Source organism: Stenella coeruleoalba (assembly GCF_951394435.1).
Source record: "Stenella coeruleoalba genome assembly, chromosome: 6".
Classification (NCBI taxonomy): domain Eukaryota; kingdom Metazoa; phylum Chordata; class Mammalia; order Artiodactyla; family Delphinidae; genus Stenella; species Stenella coeruleoalba.
Window position 1 is genome coordinate 62,205,163 of NC_137151.1, and position 26,283 is coordinate 62,231,445.

The 26,283-nt window shown below is 39.4% G+C and overlaps 1 protein-coding gene across 6 annotated transcripts in view; it reads left to right on the top strand.

Moving 5' to 3' along the window:
- Nucleotides 1-15,108, top strand: part of CSRNP3 (cysteine and serine rich nuclear protein 3) — a 189,224-nt gene extending 174,116 nt beyond the window's left edge. For all 6 annotated transcript variants that reach the window (XM_079925138.1, XM_079925137.1, XM_079925139.1 and 3 more), the window contains 2 exons: nt 9,862-10,158; nt 12,190-15,108. In XM_079925138.1, the coding sequence (XP_079781264.1) occupies nt 9,862-10,158; nt 12,190-13,227 (1,335 nt within the window). In that variant the 3' untranslated portion in view covers nt 13,228-15,108. The remainder of the gene's footprint in view (nt 1-9,861; nt 10,159-12,189) is intronic.
- Nucleotides 15,109-26,283: the final 11,175 nt, after the last annotated feature.

The window sequence follows — 26,283 nt, forward strand, 5'->3', positions numbered from 1 at the left end:
GAGACTGGGCTTCAGCCCTGAGCAAATGCAATATATTTAAGAATAGGTTCTTTCAAAATATTGCTGGCATTTTCATTTAAATGGAAAACTTAAGCATATGTAATCACATCTCTACATTCTTCCTGTACAGTAAACATTGATCTTCTCATTGAGGAGAAATCTGTTGAACTGATTCTCCTGGTTAAAATATGGGGTTCATGCAGCGGTGTCTGTAGCCAGCTTGTAAAAGTTCTTCACTAAAGAGGATTGTCTCATCTCTTCCCCGTGGGTATTCACCCACGATGGGAGTATTCACACCGTGCGACTTGCCAAACACAAAACTAACAGCACAATTAGACAAACAAATTCGACAACAAATTAGAAACACCCCTCCCTTTTTTTTTCAGAGACCCAGTTGTTAAATATTTATCAGCCACACTCTTGGATTCATTTAGCTTATTAGCTGCTGCTAAAAGAGACAAAGTTTGTCTGAACCAGAAGGGAGGATAAAGGAATGTATGAAAAATTTATATGTCTTATTGTTGATATTATCATCTTTTCTGGTGACTTTTGGGGCGATATGTAAACCAAAGACTCATTGTAAATTCAGGTTGTTGAAATATTTATTAGCTGACAAAACAACCTAACATTTCAAGGACATGATTAATCTGGTTCCAATTTGCCACCTGCAATTAACAACTAATGAGCCAAAGAATTATACTATAAGATTTGACTGAATGTCAAAATGATATGAATGTTTTACTTCAGTTTGCCAGAGACCTTAATGACCAGGTTATCTATCCAGCTCGTAGCATGTAACCAGGAATTCCTTTCATCAAATACATATGCAGATTTGTATATCCAGCCCCTTACTATACATCTCCGGCAACCCAAAGCACACTGATTTTTAAAAAATTTTATTGTAGCATAGTTGATTATGGTTACCAAAGAGGAAAAGGGGGGAGGGATAAATTAGGAGGTTGGGATTAACATATATACACTACTATATATAAAAGCACACTGCTTTTTGAGAAAGCCAATTCCATTTTGTAGCTGTAAATTGTTAGAAAGCTCTTCTTTCTGTTGATCAAACTGCTATCATCTAATTATACCTTTTGACCCTAATTCTGGCCTCTAAGGTCGTAGAATAAATCTTGTCCCAGTTCTCCAAACTCCAAGTGTTTGAAAGCAGTGTTGATGGACACGCAAATATTTGATAATAGGCTATATGGGTGGGCTCCATGTGTCTCTGTTCTATAAGATTAAACATCCCTAGTTCTTTTCACTAATCCTGCTGTTTTTCAGACACTTTATGGCCTTGGTTACCTTCTTCTGGATATAATGCTATTTATTTATGTCCACCTCACAATATGGTACTCGATCTGGACATTGTACTCCTAGTGAGATTTGTTCAGTATGTTACATTACATTCTCCCAAGTCGTGGATACTCTATCCACAGTATACACTAAAGGTACAGTAGCTTTCTGGACCTTAATCAATTTTTTTGTTCATATTATGCTGGTGGTAAGTAAAACAACAACAACAAACAAAAAACAAGCAAGCAAACACACAAAATCCAGGTAAATCAGGTCTGCATCATTACATAAATTAAAACATTTTAACGTCTCCTGGGCAAGAATCCTCTTCAGCGCTAGACATGGTGTACAGAGAAGGATCAATAAAGTTTTGTTTTCTATTTTAATGAACCTAATCTTGTCATCTGAAGATATGATTAGCCTGCCTTTTAGTTATCCATCCAATATATTATTTAAAAACTATATTTAACAAGACAGGGCCAAGTTCAGGATACCCTCTCAGAGTAGTGACCCTCAAGAGGAAAAGGGGGAGACTTTCCTGTCACCACCCCACAGCGACCTCCCTGGAGATTCCTTGCCAGGTGGGTCACCGCTGCCGATAGGATGTGTAGGTGCCACATCCCTCATTGGTGGTGCAAAGGAGCCGAGCATCGCTGTTCTTTGAAACATTTTCAACGTTTCAACTAACTAAAAATCCATGCATTCAACCATACCCTTATTAATCATCTTGTATTCCATCCTTCCATGTACAGAACATAAGAAATTTTGTCAGAGAATCTCAAGACTAGATCACTGGTTTTCTAATTATGTTCCGTGGGGTCAGGGCTCTGGGTGCCTCACTCTTGCTTTTGTCTGTTTTATATATTAAGATTCTTCATGGGCTTTAATTTGACAAATGGACATTTTCTCCCTAGTGAGCCCAGGCAACAGTCACTGTTCCCTCTTTTCACATGTACAGACCATCTGTTTAAATCATCTTTTCTGGAATTTTATCTAGAATTAGCACTTTTTATTTTTATTTATTTATTTTTTTTAGTTTTCTTTTTTTTTGCGATACGCGGGCCTCTCACCGTTGTGACCTCTCCCGTTGCGGAGCACAGGCTCCGGATGCACAGGCTCAGCAGCCATGGCTTACGGGCCCAGCCGCTCTGCGGCATGTGGGATCTTCCCGGACCGGGACACGAACCCGTGACCCCTGCATCGGCAGGCAGACTCTCAACCACTGCTCCACCAGGGAAGCCCTAGAATTAGCACTTTTTAAAATAATAATTCACTTGCATTTTGACTACCTTTTAATTCCTTTCCCTATGACTCTTCACAGATATTTGACTGAGCAATCATAACTTTAAGCTTTTTCATTGCTCTAAAACATGAATACCCTGGGCCTGGGTATTCTTACATAAAACAGCTGAGTACTCTTTCACTCTCTCCCACCTCTTGTTTTTACATGAAATCCTTCCTAGCTGTTTTCCCATTTCTTGTTTAAAGGTCTTTCTCCTTGATAGAGACTGTGGAATCAGAATAAGAAGTAAATAATTCTACTTTGTGTCTTTGTACCTCCCCTCCCATTTTATTTGTCAATCATTTCCTCCTTCCCACTGCTTCTATAACTTGCTCATATATTTTATTGAACTTGCCACACTGTATCATATTTGTTACATGGTCATCTCCCCAGCAGACTAGAAGCTACTTAGATGGAAGCACTGTTATACATGTGTAAACCCTGATACCTAATACAGCGGCTGGCAGCATAGCATAGTGATTAAGGATATTCATTCATTCATTCAAAAATATTTATTAATCAATTAGTATGAGGTTGCAGTTAACACAGTGCTGGAGACAGAATTATGAGCAAGACAGATATGGTCCTTGTTCTCAATGTATTCACAGTAGAATGAATGAGGGAGGTATACATAAAACCAATTACCAACACTAATATATTACTACAAAATTAGGCAGCATACTATGCTGATTAAACGCAGGCCAGGGTAAAAGAGTTAAAAGTCAGCTGAGGAAATCAAAAGTAACATTATTTCAACAGTGGTAGCTGTCACTTGGACCAGCTTCTTTTGCTGGCATATCTATTAGAAAGAACACCTCCGCAAGCCCACAAAATAAAAACTCAAAGGAAATGCTAACTGGTGAGAATGTCATATCTTCAGCTGGCTTCCTGTCTTCTTTTTTGAGCTCCTGTTCTCTGTATATGAGTCATATATTTTTTTATTTCTGAATGAGCTAATTATAAGGAAGCTTGTCTGCTCTTTGCCTCCTGCCCTGCCGTGCTGAGATCAGCTCTTAGAGCGTGGCTGCAACCATATCCTTTTCTTCCATACAGGTTTCCTATTACTCTAAGAATTTTAACTCCAAACTGGTCTCGTGAGCCTGGCTCAAGCTTTGGAGTCAAATAGACCTGAGTTTGATTCTCAGTGCAATCACTAATTATCTATGTAACTAGACGTTGGCAAATTATCTTCTCAAGGCTCCAGTTTTCTCCAAATACCGTATTCGAAGGCATATATATGGAATCTAAAAAAAAAAAAAAAGAGAAATGGTACTGAGGAACCTAGTTGCAGGGCAGGAATAAAGCTGTAGACATAGAGAATGGACTTGAGGACACGGGGTGGGAGGGGGAAGCTGGGGCCAAGTGGCAGTAGCATCGACATATATACACTACCGAATGTAAAATAGTTAGCTAGTGGGAAGCAGCAGCATAGCACAGGGAGGTCAGCTCCATGCTTTGTGATGACCTAGGGGTGTGGGATAGGGAGAATGGGAGGGAGGCTCAAAGGGGAGGGGATATGGGGACATATGTATGCATGTGGCTGATTCACTTTGGTGTACAACAGAAACTAACACGGTATTGTGAGGCAATTATACTCCAATAAAGATCAATTTTAAAAAAAAGAAAAAAGCACTGTTGCAAAACAAAACCAAAAACAAAAGCTCCAGTTTTCTCAACTGCAAAAATACTTCCTAAGATTGTTTGCAAATCAGGTGAGATAATTTATATAAAGTATGGAGGGAGTTCAGTACCTTGTTTTCAGTATATGATAGCTTGGCCCACTCATTATACAGATCATCATCATTATAATAGGCAGGAATCAGTGTTTGTGGAATTGAATTATTCTTTCACATTCTTGTTTCCACTGTCATTGTTACATGTGTTAAGAACTTTGTAATAACCAGGAGATTTTATTACTAAGAACACCTTTTAACCACTGAAGGGAAGTGTTTTTATTTCTGTGGGTTTTATTTTGTTTTGTTTTCAGCATTATAGTCCATCTACATTTTCAGTATTGTTTCCCTCTCCATAATCATTTTGCACTAAATTAGTTTCTTCAAGCACTTAATTCATCAAAAAGTTCATCTTGTAGCAATTTACAATGGAATATATCCACTACATGCTATAGCCAAAAAAAAACACAAAAGATTGAATGCTGAGTTGATAATCCCCTCCCCCCCACACTCACTCACTCCCCCGCCTGACCTGGTACTTGATTCAGGATAGTCTGAGAGTCACTCTGCCGATTCTGACAGTAATGTGTAATGTGTCCCATCCCGCAAATGTATTTAGATGGGCAAAGGTTTTACTCTGTTGCGCTTTGGGAACTGTTTACTCATACGTAACAGTACATATCAGACAGATTTGCAAAAGTAAGATGTTTCAATTCGGTTTAAGAAAAGTTATAGTCCTTTCATTTGTAGAGTGAGTCTGGACAAGTTTACACAGTGGCTCAAGAACTAAGTCCTATCTTAAGTAGCATCATTGGAACAAAGCAAGTACACACACACACACACACACACACACACACACACACCTTAAGATACTTCCAATACAGTATAAATAAATGCACATATATGTGAGATAAATATAAAATAAGATAAGGATCACTAAATCAAATTATGAGTTAAGTCATTACTTTTCACCTGTAAAATGGCTAAGGCAGGGGAAGGGAGATGCTACTTTCTGAAAACCTAATGTTTATTTACTTTTTTGTTTTTTGCTTATGGATCAAGACAGGAAGTGATGTCACAAAAGTTCAGCCAGTCTGGCTAATTTGCAAGCCAACGAATGCATGCTCTGTCCCATCTCAGGCCTTTGAAGCTGTTGTTGCTCAGTGGGGAATACCTTCTGCCTCCACCTGTTCAGCTAACTGCTACTCCACCTTCAGATTCAAGCTTAGGTGTGAAAGTCTACCCTCCTCACCCCATCACCAGCCCCACCTCAAGGTGGCCCTCCTGCATGGTTTCAATGCCTTGTGTTCAAGCTCAGCTAGGAAATCCTTATAAATTGGATTGAAATTACTAGATTCCTCTTCTCTTTACTCTAATCCATTGATTTCAAGACCCATGTCTTGTGCACCAACACACTTAGAGCCTAATGTAAAATAAGCACAAAAGATCACTGAATATATATTCAATATATAAAAAGTATGTCTATATAATTATCAAGACAGTTAAGAACCCAAGCTGTAGAGTTAAATATTTAGGATTCTGATGTGGTACACACCTCACTGCTTATGATCTTGGACAAGTTATTTAGCATTCCTGTGCCTCAGTTTCCCCATCAGTTAAATGGGTAGAATGCTAATATCTACTTCATGAGATTTTTGTGATGGTCAGTGAGTAAACGCAGGTAAAGTGCTTGCAGCAGTGACACACAGATTCAGAACTGTTACTATTATCGTCTCATGTATGATTCTCTCACCTTTCTTTCACCTCCAGCTCCAATCTCTCTTCTTTTCTCTCTCTCTCTCTCTCTCTCTCTCTCTCTCTCTCTCTCACACACACACACACACACACACACACACACACACACGAGCAGGCTTGAAGGTCAGGATCCTTTGGTGGTCTCCTTAAACCACATTTTTGGCAAGCTTTGTTTGAGCTCTTGGAAAGGCAGTGTTCTTTGGGAAAAGAACACTGAGATAGAAATGGTCCAAATCCCAGACTGGCTTCTAAGGAATCTACTTCAAAAGAGAGCATTCCTTTGAATATGCTGGTTACTCTGTATGTATTTATTTTGTAAACAAAATAGCTTGTTAGACACATTGAGGTTTAACTCCACATTACAGTCCCTGTACTGCATTAGGTACCATTGAAAACTTGGAATCTATCTGTTTTACACAGGGAAAAGCATGCTAGAATAGGGGTCAGGGAATTAGGTTCTATAAGCATGTCTTGGAGGGGACACAATTAATCTGAGCCTCAGTAATGCATAAAATAAGGAGGCTGTATTTGATGAACTAACATCTGAAAATTCAATGATTCTATTTTGAGATAGGAAGAAGACATTTATAGGTATCACTCATGTCAAAGAGACAAAATGTACAAAATAAATATTCTTGTGAAGATGGGCCAGTGGGGTAAAGGAGTCAGCAAAAACAGATGAGGAAATCATGGAAGACTCCCTAGAGTTTGTTGTACAAGATCTTGAAAGCATGATGAACATGAGTTGATGGACAGAAATAGAGAGCTCATTGACTTATTGCCCCGTTGCTCTAATATAGAAAAATGCATTTGAAAATAATGTATGTAATACTCTGATTTAAAGGAGCATTTAAACTCGATAGGTTTGGTCTGCGTTTTAAAGGGGCAAATGGGCATATCCTGGAGGAGAGGGCTGGGGAAGGACTTCCAAGGGGACAGCAGAGAATAGTATCTGTCAGTGGTTATGTAACCAAACCAGAAACCGTGAGGACAAAGAGATAAGCCAATTAACCGGGTTGAACTAGAATATTTCCAGTCTTCACTAGAAATGGCAGAGATGATATTGGATAGATGAGGAGAAAACCTTGCCAGATCACTTCAATGATAATGTGAGATTTTTTTGAAAATCTAAATTAGGGCCCTTGTGGGTTCTTGAACAAGAGTAAGAACAGTATGTAGCTAGCTGTGTATCAAGGACTTTTAGATTCTTAATTGAATTTTTATTTAAAAATGAAACTGTTTATTGTAATTTAAGTGTGGGAATAAGAAATGCAGATTTTATTTCTAAGGGCTCTTATATTTGTTTTTTTATGAGTGAAGAATTGTTTTATTGTATTTTTTTAATTTTTATTGAAATATGGTTGATTTACAATGTGTTAGTTTCAGGTATACAGCAAAGTGATTCAGTTTATATATATATGTAACTGAATATGTATATATATCTTCATATATATATGTATATATAGATATATCTTTTTCAGATTCTTTTCCATTATAGGTTATTACAAGATATTGAGTATAGTTCCCTGTGCTATATAGTAGGTCCTTGTTGGTTATCTATTTTGTATATAGTAGTGTGTGTATTTTAATCCCAAACTCCTAATTTATCCCTCCCCTCCCCTTTCCCCTTTGGTAATCATAAATTTCCTTTCTGTCTGTGAGTCTGTTTCTCTTTTGTAAATAAGTTCATTTGTATCATGTTTTAGATTCCACATATAAGCAATTTCATATGATGTTTGTCTTTGTCTGACTTCACTTAGTATGATAATCTCTAGGTCTATCCACATTGCTACAAATGGCATTATTTCATCCTTTTTCATGGCTGAGTAATATTTCATCACATATATGTGTATGTATATATGTGTGTGTGTGTGTGTGTTTATATATATCTTCTTTATCAATTCATCTGTCAATGACACTTAGGTCGCTTCCATGTCTTGGCTATTGTAAATAGTGCTGCTGTGAACACTGGGGTGCATGTATCTTTTCGAATTAGAGTTTTCTCCAGATATATGCCCAGGAGTGGGATCATACGGTATTGGAATAAGCATCATCTGTAGTTTATTTGAGATACAGTTGTTTCTTTTTCATTCTTAGATGCCATTTGGTTAGTCATGTTGCCTTAAAAATTGTCACGTTTTTAAATGTTTGCTGAAGTCTTACTTTTTGTTGATTTTTAGATTTCATGTATTATATGAGAGCAACCATTATTTTTTAAAAAATCAAACCCTGTTGATATGAAATGAAGTTTTTTGTTGTTTTTGTGATGTTACCAGTTACTGTTAGTGGACATCACAGAAAAATGAAAACAGCTTAACCAATACATTTATAAAGAAATTCCAAGGAAGGAAATAAATTACAGATCACACCAAGAAACAAAACCCAATAAAAGGAAATGCCCAACTTTATAGGAACGCAGATTTAAGCTCTGAAATATAAAAAAATACATAAATTAGTAGCTTTTGACAATGCATTTCAGGGACCCTTTGCAATATATTTTAATATACACTTGCTACTGTGTTGTTTCCTCTACCTGAGGGCAAAAATCAGTCTTCTCTTTGTTTTTCAATACATTCAGAGTTGTCCAGGTTGGGATTTTTGGTCAGTAATAAATATTCTTATCTAAATATAGGATTTTTCCTAGGAAGATAAGAAACTGATGTCTGGTGTCACCAGGGTATTTTAACTGTGTAATAACTGAATTGTTATTAAGATCAAAAGGCATAGTAATAATTGCAGTTAATGAAGTTCATGAAGTGATACATATAAAACTTAAAGAATCAAAATAGCTTACCTATCTAGAACTTCCTTGAATAATCTCTGAGTTTCTTCATTTATTCCTGTGCTGCTTCCCAGAATATAGTTCTTGCTTATATTCAGAGGAAATGTCTCTTTCTAAATGTTTTTTCACGAAGAAAATATATTATGTGGTGATATGGCAGTAAGAAGTGAAATACTGACTCAGGGTTTCCCGATGGGTGAAATTAATTTAGAAAAGAAATATACACAGAAGCAGAAAAGTTATGGGTATGAGACACAGTCGTCCACAGGTGCTATTATGTGGAAGGTATTGCTCTGGGCAGTTTCCTATGAACTCCTTCGAGGGAGGAGTTCATTGTTTGGGTTGCCTGTTGGCAAGAGCCTGCCACGCTGCCCTCTGCTCCTTGTCTTACTGAGAGCACAGTGACCTGACTAAGTGCGTCATATCAAGCTCTCGTTCATGGAACATTCTGTAGGGAAACCGTGTTTGTAATCCCAACAGCACAGGACAGCAAAACTTTACTTCCTAGTACATAGTTTCTCTGGAGCCCAAAAGACAGGGTTGTTATTTCAAGGACATGTTTGCTTATTTAGGTGGCAGTAGCTTCCGCTAAGATGCTATCACCTCTGAACAAGGACACATTTATTCCAACATCAAATCTGCCCATCACAAACTGAGTCTAACAATAGCTTTCACTGATGGGCATCTGTAACCTCTGGCCTTTTTCACATCGCGCAGGCTGAAAGCTCCAGCAACTATACCTCCTAACATTAAGAGGTTAAGAGTTCCAATTAACAAGTCTTGTGTCCATTTAAAAGCCTATCATTTTGATGCATTCATTTTCCTTCCTGTAATTTCTCTAAAGAGAAAAGTAAAAGGAAATGGTTTGACTCACAAACATTTTCTTCATCCCTATGAATCATTTATTTTGTAACTGGAAGTTTATGCCTCTTAATCTCCCACACCTATCCACAAACACTTATGGATTATGGGGACACAATGTTATATAATAGCTTCATTCTTACCAAGTGCAGAAGTAGGGATTTTAGACCCTGTCCATGCTAAGTCTCTTTTTTGCTGCTTTGTATTTCTAGATGACGAAGAATGGCACCGTGGAATCTGAAGAAGCTAGCACTCTTACAGTGGATGACATTTCTGATGATGATATCGATTTAGACAACACCGAGGTAGACGAGTACTTCTTTCTCCAACCCCTGCCAACAAAAAAACGGAGAGCACTGCTGCGGGCCTCTGGGGTGAAAAAGATTGATGTGGAGGAAAAGCATGAGCTACGAGCCATCCGCCTATCTCGAGAGGACTGTGGCTGTGACTGCCGGGTGTTCTGTGATCCAGAAACGTGTACCTGCAGCCTGGCAGGCATTAAGTGTCAGGTAAGGATTGGGATTTCAAGGAATCCGAAGGCATGACATTATACACCAACCCCTAAAGAGGCAGTTGTGTTCCATGTAATAAAGTTTCCCACACGTGGAGGAAAATTCTGGGGTAAGGCAAGACACATGATTCAAGAAGAGAGAAAAACTAATTCAATAACATTTAGGGGTATATGTAATATATATATATATATGTATGTATGTATATGGTATAGTGTGAAAGGCAATCCAAGCTGCAGTTGTCAGTTGAAATTGTTTGCTCTTGGATTCATTTATTATGCAAACTTATTTTGTCTTCTTACAAGCATTCAGGGAGATCATGACATCCCTGACATTTAAAGTTTGTATTCTCTGATCCATCCATGGGGTATAAACTGATGATTGCTTAGAGGTAGTGTAGATTAGTGGAAAAATTACTAGACTGGGACTTAAGAAAACTGAGTTTTCCTCCTGGCTCTGCCTTTTGCCACGATGTGAAATTGGCAAGTCAGGTAAACTTACTGGGTTCCGTTTTCCCACTTCTAAAATGAATGGGCTGGGCTGGATCAGGGGTTGGGAAACGATAACTCACAGGTCAGATCTAGCCTGCCGCCCTGTTTTTGTAAGTAAAGTTTTATTGAAGCACAGCCATGTATTTTTTGTGTGTGTTTACATGTTGCCTATAACTGCTTTCATACTTCTACAGCAGAGCTTGAGTCGTTGTCGCAGAGACTGTATGGCCCACAAAGGCTAAAATAATTATTCTCTGGCCTTTTTACAAAAAAAGAGCTTACCAACCCCTGAACTAGATGCCTCTCAGGTTCCTATCCATCTATATCATTGGTGCGCCATGATTAGTTAGGGGTTTTTATTGTATGCAGAAACTCAACTTTTTCAATAAGAGCCTCTCAGGCAGACAAAAGGAGAGGACAGTTCTTATCAGCTGAACAGTTGCTTGAGGTAGATTCACAGAAACTGGAATCACAGGTAAGAAAGTAGCTATAGATTCTGGCTCGACATCTGCTACTACTTTTGTGGGAACCGGGATGACTGTGCTAGAATCCACTTTCCCCTCTCTTGCGTGGGAAATACCCCATGCTTGGATAAGGTGGAAAGAAGGGCAAGTTCTGTCTGGTTGCCTGTGCTCTGGTCTGCATAAAGGCGGAATCTAAGCCAGCCAATATCTTAGGAGTCCCTTAGATTGCCCAGAATTCCACTCATCACCTGAGTGAAGAGCTCAGTCCAACAACACTTGCTGAACCTAATCACTCTATCTACAGAGTCCAAACCCTCGAATAATCATGGGATATTGATTAAATGAACATCTCCTTCTCTCCCAAAGCTTGTAGTCTAAGGGAGGGGTAGGGAAGGCCGGGGAGCCAGCAACTAAACAGAAATCCACCAGTCACCGTCATGAATGTGCGTACGCATCGCAGCCTGCAGTTGCGTACGTGCATCACCTACCAAGGATCCGAAAGAATGAGAAGGTACACCAATGAGAGTGAGTTATCACACTGCTTGATACTAAGGTGGTGTCAAAATGGACACCTTGGGCAGAGAAGTTCATTTTATAATAAGCAAAAAAAAACTCCTGGCTAGAATGAGGAATGTCATGTCATTTAGACTAAAAATAGCAGGTGGGGATGAGGGCAGTAAGTTTGTTTCAAACTGAGCCTGTGAGCTGGCATGCAGCAGAAAAAAAGGGAGCTTGGGGAAAGGACAAGCATTGAAAAAAATGGGAGCAAAATTAATGGGATGGAGAGAAGAGGGAAACGGAGAATGGCGACAGAAGTAAAGAAAGCACAGGAGGGATAAATGAACAAAACTACACACCATAACTCATTTTTATTTCGAGTATGGGTTTAAAATTAGGTTAACTCATGTTCTAAGCCTTCACTTCCCTTTTTGTTTCTGTCTGCAGTTTGATTGTCGTTTGTTCTGGCGTAAGTGGGTTTAAGTCATCCCAGATTTCAAAGGCTTTGCCCTGAGGTACTGGATTTTTATTTGATTTGTAAGAGTTCCAGGGGGCTAATCTGTGTTCTTCCCTCCAAGGTGGATCGAATGTCTTTCCCATGTGGCTGCACTAAAGAAGGATGTAGTAACACAGCAGGTAGAATTGAATTTAATCCTATCCGTGTCCGGACTCACTTTTTGCACACAATAATGAAACTTGAACTGGAGAAAAACCGAGAGCAGCAAATCCCCACGCTGAACGGCTGCCACGGGGAGATAAGTGCCCACAGTAGTTCCATGGGCCCTGTGGCTCACTCCGTCGGATATTCCATCGCAGACAATTTTGAGATTGAAACGGAACCCCAGGCTGCAGTGCTGCACCTGCAGTCGGCGGAGGAATTAGATTGCCAAGGAGAGGAAGAGGAGGACGGTAGCAGCTTCTGCAGCGGAGTCACGGACTCCAGCACCCAAAGCTTGGCCCCCAGCGAGTCAGACGAGGAGGAAGACGAGGACGACGAGGAGGAAGAGGAGGACGACGACGAGAAAGGGGACAGTTTCGTGGAAGCTTTGGGTCCCCATGCCGAAGGGGTCCCTCTTCCTTCCGTCCTTTGTTACTCCGATGGCACGGCCGTCCACGAAAGCCACGCGAAAAGCGCTCCCTTTTATGCCAACTCTTCTACCCTCTATTACCAAATAGACAGCCACATTCCAGGAACTCCCAACCAGATCCCCGAGAACTACTCGGAAAGAGAGACTGTCAAAAGCGGTGCCCTCTCGCTGGTGCCTTACACCATGACCCCGGAGCAATTCGTGGACTATGCCCGACAAGCGGAAGAGGCGTACGGCGCCTCCCACTACCCAGCTGCCAACCCCTCTGTCATCGTTTGCTGCTCCTCTTCGGAAAACGACAGCGGTGTGCCCTGCAATAGCTTATATCCCGAACACAGGTCCAATCATCCTCAAGTGGAATTTCACTCATACTTGAAAGGCCCCTCCCAGGAAGGGTTTGGCTCTGCATTGAATGGGGACAGTCACATTTCAGAGCATCCTGCTGAAGATTCTTTGAGCCTCTCAGAAAAGAGCAGATTGCATGAAGAGTGCATCAAATCGCCCGTGGTGGAGACTGTCCCTGTTTAGTAGCTTAAGTTATTCTTGGACCAACTCTTCTCCTGTGTAAAGCACTGTATTTAATTGGATTTCCTGGGCTCATCGTGGTTTCAGCTGAGGACCAAGAAAACTTGGACCGTGGTGAATCTTCCAGACTGTATTTTGTTTTCTCCCTTCTAGCTACGTGACTGTGCCGTTGCACAAATGCAGTCTCTATGAGGGTTTTAAACGATTTCAGACTGTTTTGATAGAAAATGCTAATTTTAAAAAAGCGTATCTCACAGTTGCCTACCTGTGAAACTGTGTGAAACCTGCCAAGCTGTGTAGATCAGAGCTCCAAGTTTTGGATTATCGGGCCTGTGCAAGATTGTTAACTAAGACTGGGAAATAATAAGATTTAGAGTCCTAATTTTCGATATATCTGAAGATGATGGTGACTTTTTAATGTAAAAGTAATTATTGTAAGAAAAAGATTTAATTGTTCCATGCGTATTTTATTTATGGTAGTTAGAAGTCATGTTTTGATGAAAACGAACAGCAGCATGTTCTTTTAAGCTGAAGACACATAGTTAGTACCACCGAGCATGCCCACATGGATTGCCTCTGGAATCCATTCACATTTTTATGATCGTGTCTGATCAAATTTGCAAATACTTTCTTAAGGGTGAAATAGGCCTATTTTTGCTATTTTGGACAAATAAATGAGTCTATATGTGCAGGTCCTTACACAGTTTTCTCTAAAGTTAACAGTTAGGACAATCCTCTGGTGAGGGTCTAGTTCATTGCCCTCCCTCAGTTGACTCCAGAGATGGAGGTAGAAGGAATTGCCTTTCTTTTTTAAACAGCATCATCTTGGTTCTTAGCTTGGACAGCACCTTCAAACTCTACTCCCCTGCATCAAAATGCACTTTAGTGCCCCTTCATGGTACCTTGTGAGGGGTGGGGACTAAGAACTCTTTGAGATGAAAAATTTTAAAAAAACATTTTTTAATCTGTAACTATTATAAGGTTCATATAATTAAATAGAGGAATCACCCAGTGATACTTTATGAAGGAAAATTGACCTGTTTTCCTTCACCACTCTCAAGACCTAACTCGGTAAAAGCAGAGGAGGCCGAGAAAACACGGAAGAGACAGAACCTCAGCAACCAGCCTTTTTCTACAGCGTGATCAATCCATCTCTACACAATGAGCGTATAATGAAATTTCCATTTAGTGACTAGCTGATTGAAGGGGGGGCCTCTACCCAAATACTCAACTAGGCCTTACTTTTCTGAAGCATTTTGATTTCTCTTGCCTGGGACAATTAGCAGAACAGTCCAGAATGCATTGAATACTTTCTAATTACCTCATGTTCTCTTATTAAAGGGGACAGATAGAAACAAAACATGCACTCCCCGCCTTTAGATTATCTGCGCTTGGTTCGTCGGAGGACTTCTAAGATCCCGTTTTCCTGTAAATTAATTTAGGTAACTAAATAGTGTGTTCTACTTTTTTTTTTTTTCCAATGCAATATGACTATGCTAAATCTGTTTCATATTTTTGACCTTCTATTATATCATTTCACATTTTATGCCTCTTTGAAATGTGGACATGCCTTGCTATTCAGTGACTGCATCGCTACTTATTTTTTATGTCTTTTAGACTTGGATGTTTGGAAATATGGATATAAATATATTGTAGATCTCAAGTCCTTAAAAAATACTATTTTATTTCACTGAACTTAAAAAATGTTTGATCTAGAGAAAGTCCTCCAATGGAAAAGTTTCTACTAAGACTTGATTTGGGGAAAACATGTTTACTTGGCAGCTCTTCCACTGTGCAGTTGGTTCCTGCCCCTACTCTACCCCACCACTGGGCCAAACTAGAACCATTAGTATTAACAGTACAGCAGCTTTGGGTTGGTCCTTATGGAGGTAGCAGTAATGAGGGCAGGGATGTTCCTTTTGAATGACAAGCCCTTTGGACTAATCAGATTGGGGTTTTGCTCAAATCTTGATAGTATATCCCATGTTGTCTACAAAGTTACAGTTTTTAGTGCTTGATCTCCAAATTTTTCCCCCTATTATATAATCTAAAGAGCACAGGCCCAAAAAGAAAATGACAGGAGGCTATGGTTCCTTCATTTGAGCACGTGAAAGAATCACGTGTGCCATATTGGCTGGGCCATTACAAGCCTTGGAAGCAGCTACGTGTGACGTATTCAGCTTATTCTTGGAACACAGTGTGGCAGAGTGGGGCAGAGGTGACTCTGGCTGGGCAGAGTTGAAGGGTAGAATGCCAGTCCAGATTCTGAAATGATAGATATTTAATTTAGTTTAGCTTTATTTTCACGAGAAGGTTGACACCTACTTGTTTATGTTTGGCTGGGTCTCTGTTTTGTAGCTTCATTTCCAAAAAGATGTTTAACCTAGAAACAGGCAAACAAGCAAACAAAAACAGAGCTTTTGCCCCTATCTGTCCAACTGGGGTGGAAAGTCACTGCCACACAGAAGGATTAACCTTCCAGCCACAACAGCTTCTATTCCAAATGTTCATATACATAACCTAACCCCTAAACGTCTCCCACAAACTACACACACAGATTACCTATTAAATCACCCCGGGACGTTGCACATGCATGCACACACACACACACACACACACGTACACACACACACATACATAGTAGGTGTATACCACACATTGGCGAATGACAGATTTTAGGCAATGGCCAGTAATGAGTACTGAATTTTTCCCACCCTAGCATCTGGTTGGGTTTTATGATCTAAAAATGTGGTTTAAAAATAAAGATAATTTTTAAAGCTATAGTTTAAAAATATTGGTTCAAAGTTGCAAGTAATACTAATGAGGGAATCATTTCATTGTCACTTCCTTTCCCAGAAAAGCTGAGAGAGCAGTGTGTGCCAATGGACTTTTTTTTTTCCATTAATAGACCTTCTATTCAACAAAAACTGCCCACATGCCAGGAAAGCGCTACAGTTTTTCTAAGGTTTTTAAATGGGGATCAAGCTGGATGCAGCCAGTGGATTCTTCAGATCTTTATACCAAGACACAGTAACCTGACCTGCAGCTGTTGTATTGCCCCCGTAGTATAGCTAACCAAATTATAGTCTTTTTTGACACACAGCTTTTTAGTCATTCACTGTCAATGGCAAAGCTTCGTGCTTTGGTCCCTGTTGTTTTAGCATCAGCCCTCTACTTTTTATTAGGGCTTAATTCCCAGTTTATAATCCAGGCCAAATTGATTTGCAAGTCAAGTGGCTGGAGCAGCTTGCATTTCCTTTGTCATTTTAGGTTTCTTCTGGGAGAAAGAAGTCAATGAAAGAGAATTACTTAAGTTTTTCCCATCTCTTGATCATTGATTATAAAGACGTTAGTAAAATCCATTTGTCTCTTGTCTTTTGGTTAATTGAAGAATATGGTTACTTTTTGAAAGCCAGTCTTTTCTTTGTGATGAAACTATATTTTTCCCAGAGTGCCAATCACATATAAAATGTGAAATTAATACTTACTAATTAAATTTTATTATTAAAATCTTCACAATCGTATATGGCCCAGCAATACCTCCCCCAATAAAAGCTGAATTACAGAAACACTGGCCGCAAATTAATCAAGAAAAAAGAGGATTATAAGTGATTGTGCTCTTTAAATTTTTATACTCCAACAGATGACTTCTAGGCAACATTCTGGTTTGGTTATCATTAAACAGGAAAATATATGATTTATTTTCTATAAACATATATCACTGATTCTTTGTTTAAACTTCTGAGATTGTTGTACAAGTTAAAATCCTTTGTTCTTGATCTTTAGAATGTACTAAGTATCACTTCTTTCTTTTAACAAATATTTATTGAACACCTACTATGTTAGAGGAACTGTCCCAGGTGGTTAAAAAAGAGGGGGAAAACACTACAAATTCTAAGGGATTATGATAATGATGAATGAAATAATCAAGCCCCATTCTGATCGTTTTAATCTGTGATTTTATAAAGTGATATTAGAAATAATGACATCAATTCTTGTCTAATTACATTCAAACTGCGACTAAAGAGAGAACTTCTTTTGCCTAAATTAATGGAACTCAATGGACCCTCCTTCTCCCCTCTCTCCCCATCTGAAATTTATGAATTAAATCTGGACTCAGCTAGAAGAACTGTAATCCAATGAAAAAGAGATTGTCAGATAATTGCTTCTTCCCTGTTAGACCTATGTAAGTGATGCTAAATTTATACCAACAAACTCCTACCCGACAGTTTCAAAGGCAGGTTGACTCACACATAACCCAGGAAACATTTCAGGAAACCTTTGAAACAACAATGTAGAACACCATCACTCTTCCTTCTGTTTATAAACAGCCTATCAAAATAGCTAAGCCTGAGTTCCTAGTTCCAAAGGCATTGCCTTGCAGCTTGTAGAAAACACATTGGTCATTCAGCGCCCTCACTTTTAGCCAGGGATACAAACCATTGAATTAGTAAGTAGAAAATTAACATCCTCAGAAGTTGAGACAGCCTTTTTAAAAGGTGCCATGAGCCTTCCATTTCTCCAAATACAGACTTAATCTTTCTCTTTAAAATGGCATCTGCTCCTTGTCTCCAAGACAGTTTAGAGTATATTATTGTAGTCAGTGTATGAAATACCAACCTTAAATGGGAAGTACCTTCATGCTTTCTTAGGCAAGACTTAACTGTAATTCAAAACTGGAACAAATCTATGTATTCTTACCACAACCAACACCAAAAGCTTAAAGCCTTGATCACTCTTAGTTCTAACACAAATTTGCAACTACTGATTACATTATTCTTTCTGAGATCTGCTAACTTGAGTGACTTAAATGCCTAAGCCAAATGCCACAGCTTTGCACAGACAGCGCAGCTCATCAGATGTTTTCCGTAGCATTAAAGAATGTAATTGACAATTTAACTGAATATCAGCAATTTGAAAACTCACTAGAATTATAGACATGTCGGGGGGTTGAGGATGGAATATAAGCTTAGTAAGTGGTGGTGTCTCCTAGGAACCATAAAGTTTCAACAGAGCTGACAAACTAGAATTTTATTATACTGGAAAAACTAGATTCATAAATGGCAGCCCAAAACCTAGAAGGGTCAATTACAATGTGGACACTCACAGCCCAGTTGGTGTTCCCATCTGTGACCTACTATCCCCATCAATTTCACCTTCCGATCTAAAAATCATTTGATGCTTAAAAAAAATAAAAACACAGAGCTACAGCATGCTAAAGAAACTGTTTTAAAGATTTAAACACATTTTATATTAAAAAGACTGATAGACTCTCGTCAAAAGTAATGAATATGGAAATAAAAGAGCTCTTTAATATTTTACCTGCCAAATCTGTATATTCAATGTGACTGTTTAAAACAGTCACTTCTAAGTTTTATTTCAACTCCTCTCATAGAAAGGGGAGCATGAGGCTCCCCTCCCCCTTTCTAACCAATGCAAGTGTTTTGGTTTTTTTCTTTCTTACCAGAAATTCAAATTCAAAAGTTTGATATGAACTGGGTTTTACCTGGTGAGCAGTCCTGGTGTTACTCTAACTTTGTGCTGTCTGGATAGTAAGTGTAATAATGCCTTGATTTCTGTATCCTGACAGTGGTGATTCAGACAGAATGATGGGAAGCAGGAAGGTCTATACAACCAGATTCAAAGCCTAAACCAGTTCATCTATTATATGCAATTTTTGTAATCTAACTTATAGCCTGGGATTTTAGTAAATACAGGTACTTGTTACATTCATGGAAAATGAATCTCGAAGATTTAAGTCAGGTTGTTGACTACTTTCTTTCACTTGTGATAAATATACCACTATACAAGGTAGTTGTTTTCACTTGATACTTGACACTTGCTTATAATTCAAGAAAAGCCAACTCTGGTGTGTCATTTTATTTCATCTCATAAAAGTTTCTGGCAGAAGTGAAGTTTCAAAAGAGTATGATAGAATGTATTTTGGACAGTATTTGTATTCAACATGCTAATGGTGGCATTCCTTTCTTTGCATTTCTTGTTACCATGGTGATAGTCAAGTCAGTTCAATGACTCTCATTTTAGTGACATGTGTGAGGCCACTTAAATATTTTTAAGATAATGTATATTGATTAGAAGCATTTAGGAAAAGACAAATTTATGGTAGAAATTAGCCTTGCCTTTGTCTAAGTTAATTTATGTGACCTTGTTTGAATGGTTTTAGTTGCAATTTTGGAATACTTCTTTGCTAGGTATTCCTCTCCTTTCTCTTGTGGCTTTCTCCCAATATTTTTATCTGGCTTAGCAGTATCTTAAAAGTTATTTATTGATGAGTATTAGGAAGGAAATTGATATAGAAAATATCTCTTTAAAAATTGTCTGGGAGCTTCTATCACCAGAGATCTTCATCAAGCCCTCCTGCCACACTGGGTAAGACCTGAAACAACCTTGTCAGGGATGTGGCCTCCTAATATGATTTTGCTGTTGTCTCTAAATAGGGAACCTATAAAAAATACGGTTGAGGGGCTTCCCTGGTGACACAGTGGTTAAGAATCTGCCTGCCAATGCCAGGGACACGGGTTCAAGCCCTGGTCTGGGAAGATCCCACATGACGTGGAGCAACTAAGCCCGTGCACCACAACTACTGAGCCTGCACTCTAGAGCCCGCGAGCCACAACTACTGAGCCCACGTGCCACAACTACTGAAGCCCGCATGCCTAGAGCCTGTGCTCCGCAACAAGAGAAGCCACCACAGTGAGAAGCCCGCACACCACAGTGAAGAGTGGCCCCTGCTGGCTGCAACTAGAGAAAGCCCGCATGCAGCAACGAAGACCCAACACAGCCAAAAGTAAACAAATAAAATAAATTTATTTTAAAAAAAATAAGGTTGAAATTTCTAACTTTGTAGCATAATTTATCCAATTTTGTTTTGCTCTTCCATTTTATGTTGGCCACCAAGCTTTCCTCCTTAGCCATATATAAAGTGCCCATCTTTTAAAAAGAAATCAAAGATCTATATACCATTTTGAAATGATACTTAAATATGAAAGAGAAGGAAGAAATAAAATAAAATCCAAATCTGAATTCTCCTGAAGAGGAAAAATCTAAATACTTAAACCTAGAAAATAAATTGCCTGCGATTTGTTGGTTTTGTTTTTAATCTAGTGTTGATCCTTGGATGGTTTAACGATACCCAAATTATATCTGAATATAATGGATTTTAAATTTTAGTAGCTGGCAAAGTCATTTCCTTTGTACCATAATCAAATAGGGTCCACTGCCAAAGGTTACTGTCTGAATCTTGATTCATTAGGCACTAGTCATGCCAAACGGGTATCTCAGAATAGTTTCATCTTTTCAAAGATACTCACAATGGCCAACTGTGTGTGAATAATGGAAAGTTTGAGATTCTTCTGTATTCTTCAAATTTTATAGCCCTGAGACTAGAAGAGATCTCCAGAGGTCATCTGGCTCATCCATCTACCTCCAGGGAGGACAGTCACTCAGGCATGCTCTACAGGATAGACACCCATCTATTCTTAACATCTCTAGGGAAGGCAGTTTCCTTGGCAACACAATCCAGTCCTCCTAGGTTTTTCTCACAGTACGAAAATATCTTGGCCAGTCTTTGTGAGTTAGGCACCTGGCAACAGTTGTGGTGATTTGGGCCATTGTACTGGGAGAATCGGAAAGTTAGGTTTCCCCTACCTTTGATGTTTGTTACATTTGATGATTCCATAAGTCTCCTAAGAAATCAGAGTTTTAAAAATAAAGATGTGGGTATTGGGACAGTGTTCAGTAACGTGACCTGCTCTCAACAAATATGGCTGTAGTTTTTGTTCGTTCGTTTTTATTTTCTCTTTTGTTTTACCATTGCTATGATGTCAGGGAAAGTGACTGTTTCAGATCCCCGGTGACAGACATCAACACTAGGATCAAGTGACTCAACTTTTTAACTGTTCAATTTTCTGAGAAGTTACAATTACAAAAAGTGAGCATTTTCCACCTTCTTGCTTCTAAATAAGTACCTTCTTATTCATCTTTCTATACCCTAAAAATGACAAATGAGAATCTCAAATTTTTCCACTTTTTCTGGGGAAGTGACTGGTTGTGGTGAGTCTGGTGTGGAATGAAACGACTCCAGAGAATTACTCAGCTACCATTTGATCCCAGCCTTTGTCCCCATGTTGTTAAAACAGTGGCTGCTTGCCTTCTCAGGGATCAGCAAAATGATTTAAATATTTGTCATCTTGACAAGGCCTGAAAACGAAAGGAATCCGGGAGGGTGGTGATTTTTTCCTGATTACATCACTTGACCCAAGCACCCCCTGCAGAGAGCTTCTTCTGTTTGTTCAGAGTTGCCTCCAACTCAGAGTCAGAACTAACCGGAAAATGAAGAACACCCTCAAAATCGATGTTTCCTTTCTCCATGGGATTTTTTCCAATCTAGGTACAGCTGCTTATGCCCCCCAACTCAGATGCTCTTGTGAAATGACAGCCACATCAGTGCGTGGTTGCTCCCCACAAATAACATTAGGGGAAATAACCTTTTTTGCTTTAAAAAAAAAAAAAAGCTATAGAATGCTTATGTAAAGAATGTTGAATCATTTGGCCCATGTTTTAATTGACTCTAGACACCTCTTTGGAAATAAGTCCGAGGCGTAGTTTGTGAAACATGTTTCAAAAGTGTTTGATGTAAAATAAACGCTAGACATTTACAGTACAGAAATAGTTTAAAAAAAAAAAAAAAAAACCTGTAGATTACAACTCCGTTCCTGAGAACCTCAGCCTTTATCGTGTCTTAGTAAAGTTGATCTGCTTTCATTTTAGTTTATTGCATTTCTGGTGTAATAGCCTCTTAAGATAGAACTATTAATACATATGTACTGGTTAATGCCTGTTAATGCAGAAAATGCACTTTGTTATTTCAATGTGTTTCCCTCAATGTCACAGGGTATAACAATTTGATAGGAAAAGGTCATTTGACATTGGTCAAAAATGCATTCTCCCCATTTAAAATGTATATGTATAATTGGTTGCATAGACAAATGTCACCTTTTGCAGTATCTTTATCTCCATCATAGTCTTAGACATCAACTGTGTGCCCACTTTCCAGCTGCCGTAGAAATTTGGTACATTTGCAAATTCTGGTGAAATCTAGTGAGCTGAATGTAATGGTAGATCAAATGATCCAAAGCACTTGGGTGTTATCTTTCAGTCTACATTGAACCATTCGGACATTGGGAATGGTTTTTACACAAGGGAAGTCTTTTGAGAGTATTTGTGGGGGGGAGAGGGTTGTTTTGTTTTGTTTTGTGTCTTTTGGATTTCGCTGGCCAAAAAAAAGTAATCTAAAACCAGTGAGATCAATCCGCCGTAACATTTTCAACATTGTGATTGGTTTTATCTTTTAGTTGATTGCTATTATGAGTTTTACTCAATTTCAACAGTATTTCAATAGATGTTTTATTACTGTTATGTTCAATATAATCATTTAGAAAGGTTGAAAGGGAAGAGAATCAAACTACAATTCATACATAACTTCACTTTACACTAAGTTGTCATGTTCTACGTCACGTAGTTTCTAGATTGATTTCTCTTGTGTATAAGTTACAACATCAAAGATGCCAAAGGGTATATAAAATAAGCTACAATAATATTCAACAGAACTTAACCTGGACCTTATGTTGTAATAATTTATTCATATTAGCTGTAGTCTTCTGTATTTATATTTTCAGTATTTATTATGAATGACATGGAAATTCGTGTATTTATTGTGGCTTTTTATTGCAGTGTGTATATATATATATCTATTACAAATAAGCATTTTTAAGTCTGATCCTTAAGTTTCTTTTATTAGTGGCACTTGTATTATGCTGTACTTTTTATTATATATCGTACAATATCTTGTCCATTTGTTTGCAGCAGAGTAAAACCGGTTTCTAAGTTGTATCTACTGTTGCATTTTTGTTGCATTTTGTGTAAATCCTTTGTTTTTACCTTCTGAGCCGTCACACACACACAAGAATACCTCCCTCCTCTGGTGCAAAAGATACATTCCTGAAAAGTTGTGTGTGAAGCCAGTTCCTGTGAAATGGCTCATTACCTTATCATCTCAAAGATGTGCTAACTTTATTATGATTGGTCTTTAAGTGGACATGCTTAATAAAATGTTTCCTCCTCAACCTTTCAACCCTGTCATCACGTAATGACATGTAAACAAAGATGAGGGCCAGAGAGGAGCATCTTATCCCAAGGAAACTGGGGAGGATATTTTTACCAAGACAAATCCAATCCTTTGCAAGTAGTATCCTGCAATTCACCTGTTTAGTAGTATTTGTGTTTTGCTTTGCTTAAAGCAGAATCTGTGTGATTTGGGGTTTAGAATATATATGTACACATAAGTACATATATATGCCTACCTATTTGATAATGCCGACTTAAGGTAACCAAACTCCTTTTTATTGGCAGTAGAATGAAGAGAAAAGAAAATGGATCCTTCCTAATCTCCTACGATGTGCAGGTCACTGTCTTCAAACAACTTGTTTTTCTTACATCTGGACACTGGTCTACATTTTTGAAAGTTAAATAATAATATGTGATTGTGTGATCATCCCCAAAGGCAAATTGGATCGTGTTGCTCACTTAACAACTCTTCTGTACGCTTCCTTCCTCATTGCCAACAAGATAACACCCAAACTCTTTGGAATGCCCCCACGAGATCACCTAAGATCTGGGTACAGCAAACCTCCCCAGCCATTTTGCTCATCAGGCTCTCTCTTTGCTTCCCTTGCCCACAGACAGACCACTTAGACTTTGCCTACGACCCTATTTTTTTCCTGCCTCCCTTTTTGCCCAGAGTATACACTCCACACCCCATCCTGACAACACAATTATAATGACTTCTTATTTTTCAAGAGAAAACACAAATGCCCCTTCCTTTATGTTGCCTTTCTGATTTTCCTGAAGATTGATTACCTGCTCTTTTATGCCTAATGCAGACGTTTATTAGCACCCCTCCCTTCAGGTCTCACTGCACTTATTTAGGTACCTAATCCCTCTACAGAACTCCCTGAGAACAGAAAATGTGTCTTCTTACTCGCCATGTCCTTGGCATCCAGCTTAGCGCCCAGACCATAGTAGATGCTTAAAGTATGTTTACTGACGGATGTGCAGTACAAAACTGAGTGGTGCATTTGTAGGAGTTCAGATGAGGGAAGGATGGGTGGCTGAAAGTGTGGAGAGGGTGTCAGATTCAGGAGGAGGAAGAAATTCGGCTGGTAGGGGACATTCTAGGTTCCACGTTGTGGAACAGCTTGAGGAAGGGCTGAGTCAGGACCAAATCACCCACTTCTGTGTAGGGTAGAAGGAAGTTGCTAAGAGCAGATGATTTACATTCAGGAACAAACGAGCATCAGGTGAGGAGAATCGATTCAGATATTGCAAAGCTTTGAAGACCAGTCTAGAGAGTCTGACTTGTATCCTTAGGGAAACAGGGAAATCTTGAAGGGATTAGAAGAGGAAGTTCAACCAAAGAAGAGTGATGTTTAGCAGAGTGGAATCACTGTGGTTGCAGGACACAGACAGTTTGGGAAGATGGGAACACCAGAGTAAAAATCATCCTTGTAGGTATTGCAGTCATTACTCATTCAGAAAATCATTGTCAAGGACCTACTCTGTTTAGGACACTTTGCTAGATTACAAGGGGGCAGAGCTGAGCAAGACAGGCAGATCCCCTCCAGACGAACAAAGATAGGGGTCCTGATGATGATGACAAAGAAAATGTTGCTTATTTGAAAGCCTACTTAGGTGTGAGAGATTAAGAGCAGCAAAAAGATGATGAGCTTAAAATACGACAGGTGGAGTACAGGGAAGGACTTAAGAGAATGGCTATATCGTTAACAGAAATGACGATGTTACAAGGAGGAAGAGGTGTGTTCATTTTGGACATTGAATTGTGGCTGGAATACTCAGTGAAAATACCAAATGGACAGAAGGAAATATGAATCTAGAGCTTAGATGAAGATGTGAGATTGGGAATGAATGGGTGTTTTAAGAGGAAACCAGAGAGAGAGAATGAGAAATGTACAGAGGAGAGGACTGAACCTTTCAAAGGCTGGGGTTGCAGGTTGTGCTCTCAGGCAGCGGTGCTGAGACAGAGTTTAGCAAGCAGGATTTTTGTCAGGGACCAATACTCATGGAAGCTGGAGGAGGACGCAGGTGAGGAAGAGGGAGAACTCAAGCTACAAAACAGATGCAACAAAGCCCCGACCAGCCATTCCCACCTGGGTGCTCTGAAGCATAAAGGGCTCCTCCAAGCCTGGGGGCTGAAAATGGCTGGGCTTTTATAGTCATCCCACAGTCAGTTACTGGATGTGGTCCCCTGGGATGGGAGTGCTCTGGGGCGAGTTGGTACTCTGTAATAGAAGAAATGCCCAAAAAGAGCCAAAGACTGGAGGCTGTTTGCTAGGAACACTCTCAGAAGCTGGGAAAGTCCTTCCTTGAAGGGGAATCCTTGAAGGTGGCACGGCTCTGTGTCTTCCACAGTCCATAATTCAGACCCACTTCTTCATTTGAATTTCAAGGAGCAGGCCCTCCAGGATTCAGGAATACTTAGAAGAGCTTCGTTAGTAGAATAAACTACAGCTCTTGCCACTGCAATTGGCCTTAGTACCACCACTGATATTCATCATCTCCCCAGTTCACTATAATTTCTACATTCTCCTCATCTTCAGCAACCACTTCTGCTAATCTCAGTGGCTTACTTGGTGGTATGACTCAGACCCAAGAGGCATCTTAGTGCACTGATACTCCTTCCTGGCCCCCATCGTGTAATAGTAGACCCATCTCTTCCTGATGATCAAGATGACGACTCTTAGGGCTTCCCTGGTGGCGCAGTGGTTGAGAGTCTGCCTGCCGGTGCAGGGGACACGGGTTCGTGCCCCGGTCCGGGAAGATCCCACATGCCGCGGAGCGGCTGCGCCCGTGAGCCATGGCCGCTGAGCCTGTGCGTCCGGAGCCTGTTGCTCCGCAACGGGAGAGGCCACAACAGTGAGAGGCCCGCGTACCACAAAAAACAAACAAACAAAACAAAGTGTG